This window comes from Oryx dammah, unplaced genomic scaffold (genome assembly GCF_014754425.2).
Source record: "Oryx dammah isolate SB20612 unplaced genomic scaffold, SCBI_Odam_1.1 HiC_scaffold_6243, whole genome shotgun sequence".
Lineage (NCBI taxonomy): Eukaryota > Metazoa > Chordata > Mammalia > Artiodactyla > Bovidae > Oryx > Oryx dammah.
Window position 1 is genome coordinate 1 of NW_024076034.1, and position 2,062 is coordinate 2,062.

A 2,062-nucleotide genomic window follows, 5' to 3' on the forward strand; every position below is an offset into this window, starting at 1 on the left:
ATAGGACCCAGGTCCCAGTGCTCATGTGCACCATCAGGTAAACGTTCAGAAAGATGCTCACCAGCGGGAGGACAGGCAGAGCAGGGACCTGTGGGCAGACAGTTCATCCCTGAACACACCCTAGACATCGGAAAGGGAGACCCTATCCCATGTGGGAGGGACAAGTTCAGAGCAATTCAGGCTGTGTGTTCTGTGCCTACTTAGATTGTGTATCTGAAGCACTGAGTGTGGATCAGGGAAGGGTCCATAGGTTTCAGCAACTCCCCTTCCTCCCTGGTCCAGCAAAGGAAGCTTAGACCTAAAGCACACAGACCTCCTTCACTCAAGGAGGACACTTTGGGCACACGAGGTCACCTACCTTGAAGTGAAGAGCAGTGGGGTCCTGGGGCTGCCTCCAGATGATGACCGTCACCCCAGTGATAAGCAGCAGCAGCAGCACAGCCACTGTTGTGAGCACGGGGTCTCCAGAGAATACCTGGCTGGGCCACTTGGCCAGGATCAGGCTCAGGATAATCAGCAGGAGAACTGCAAGTGTCAAGGTGGAGGAGAACAGGCTGGACCCAGAAGCCAAAGATGTCAGGACCTCGGGTCACACCCCTCCCCAGGCTGCCCACATCAGGAAGGGCCATCATATCTCCGAGACACCTCAACTGACAAATATACGCTCCTACCCATCCTGGAAATTTCAGAATACCACCAAAGAGAAGTCCCACTGCTCACCAAGCAGGAAGGCAAATCCATAGACAATCTGGCCAGATTTCCGGGTGGGGATGGTGCTGGGAGGGAACCACAGACTCTTTAGAATACTTAAGGTGCTGGCTTCAAGTACAGAGTCCACAGACCTTTGTTTGACTACAAGCTCCATCTCAGTTTCTTCCTCTGTTTTTTGGTTCTTGCTTAAATTCTGGTCTGAGTGATACCTGAATTAGACGTGTGATGGCAACATGAACAGCAGTCCCTACTCACCCAACATCACACAGTCAAATCCATCTCTTTTTTCCCACAAAAGCAGAGCAGGACATTTAGAAGGCAGCATGAGGCAGAGTGGATTAGCCCCCATCAATCCCCACAAGTCAAAGACCCCCAGTCAGGATGGAGTGGAGTCTCACCTGAGCACAAGGACAGAAAAATCAACCACCAAGTTAGCAAGCAGGGACCGAAGTGACATGAGATCCATCAGATGACTGAAATGGAAGAGTAGCGCCAAGACCCCTAGAGGGAGGACATAAACAAGGTGGGGGGATGGAGTGAGAAACAGCTGGAAATATGCAAGCCAAGGAAGATAATCCAATGGGAGTGGTTTTGTTTACTTACCTGCAAGATTTCCAGAAATCATGATGACCCTGATGTGGGTACGTGTACGGGCGTTGACTTGGGCAAGAAATTGGAAAAGGAGCCCGTCCTCTGCCATTGTGTAGATCAACCAAGACATGGCAAACATGGTGTTTAGGAGGCTGGAAAAGAAAACAGAGAGGGGTGAGAACGTGCAGAAGCAGGAGAGACCAGGGCATCCGCTCCCTCGTCTACATGGGGTAAGGTGTCTTTCTCTCTTGTCTCTCAATCCCAAGGACTGGGATACCCGAGCATCTGACAGTCAGCAAGGAGAAAACCATGACACTGACCTGGATGAAAGAGCACAGAGGATGCCAACAGCCACGACATATCTGGCAGGGCCCCACCCAACGTGGAGAAAAGCCTGTAGAAAGGGGCTGTCAGGGTGAATTTGGTAGTAGGGCACCATGAGGGTGAGAGCTGCTGAGACACCATAATACATCACAAAGCAGATCAAGACTGAGACCATGATGCTGATGGGGATGGACCGCTGAGGATTTGGGGCTTTTTCCCCTGCAGGATTAGAGGGAATACTGGGTCAGGAAACACACCAGAGTGAAACACACCTTTCCTGTTGAACCTCCAAAAGAAACCCCTATGCTCATGTCAGCCCAGTCCGAGCCCACACCCTGGATGGGACACACAATGACCGTGTTACCTGTAGTGACAATGGAATCAAAACCAATGAACATGTAGAAACATAAAGCTGCTCCTCGGAGAATCCCATCAA

At 51.0% G+C, this 2,062-nt stretch overlaps 1 protein-coding gene across 1 annotated transcript; it reads right to left on the reverse strand.

The window, feature by feature from the left end:
* Positions 1–4: 4 nt before the first annotated feature.
* LOC120860025 (cationic amino acid transporter 3-like) lies at positions 5–2,056 on the reverse strand (the record flags this gene model as incomplete). Its single annotated transcript, XM_040235885.1, has 7 exons — positions 1,991–2,056; positions 1,623–1,845; positions 1,315–1,454; positions 1,110–1,212; positions 721–920; positions 359–525; positions 5–88 (listed from the first exon to the last, which is right to left on the reverse strand). Coding segments are annotated over exons 1-7 (951 nt in total), but the record flags the coding sequence as incomplete, so codon positions are not given.
* Positions 2,057–2,062: the final 6 nt, after the last annotated feature.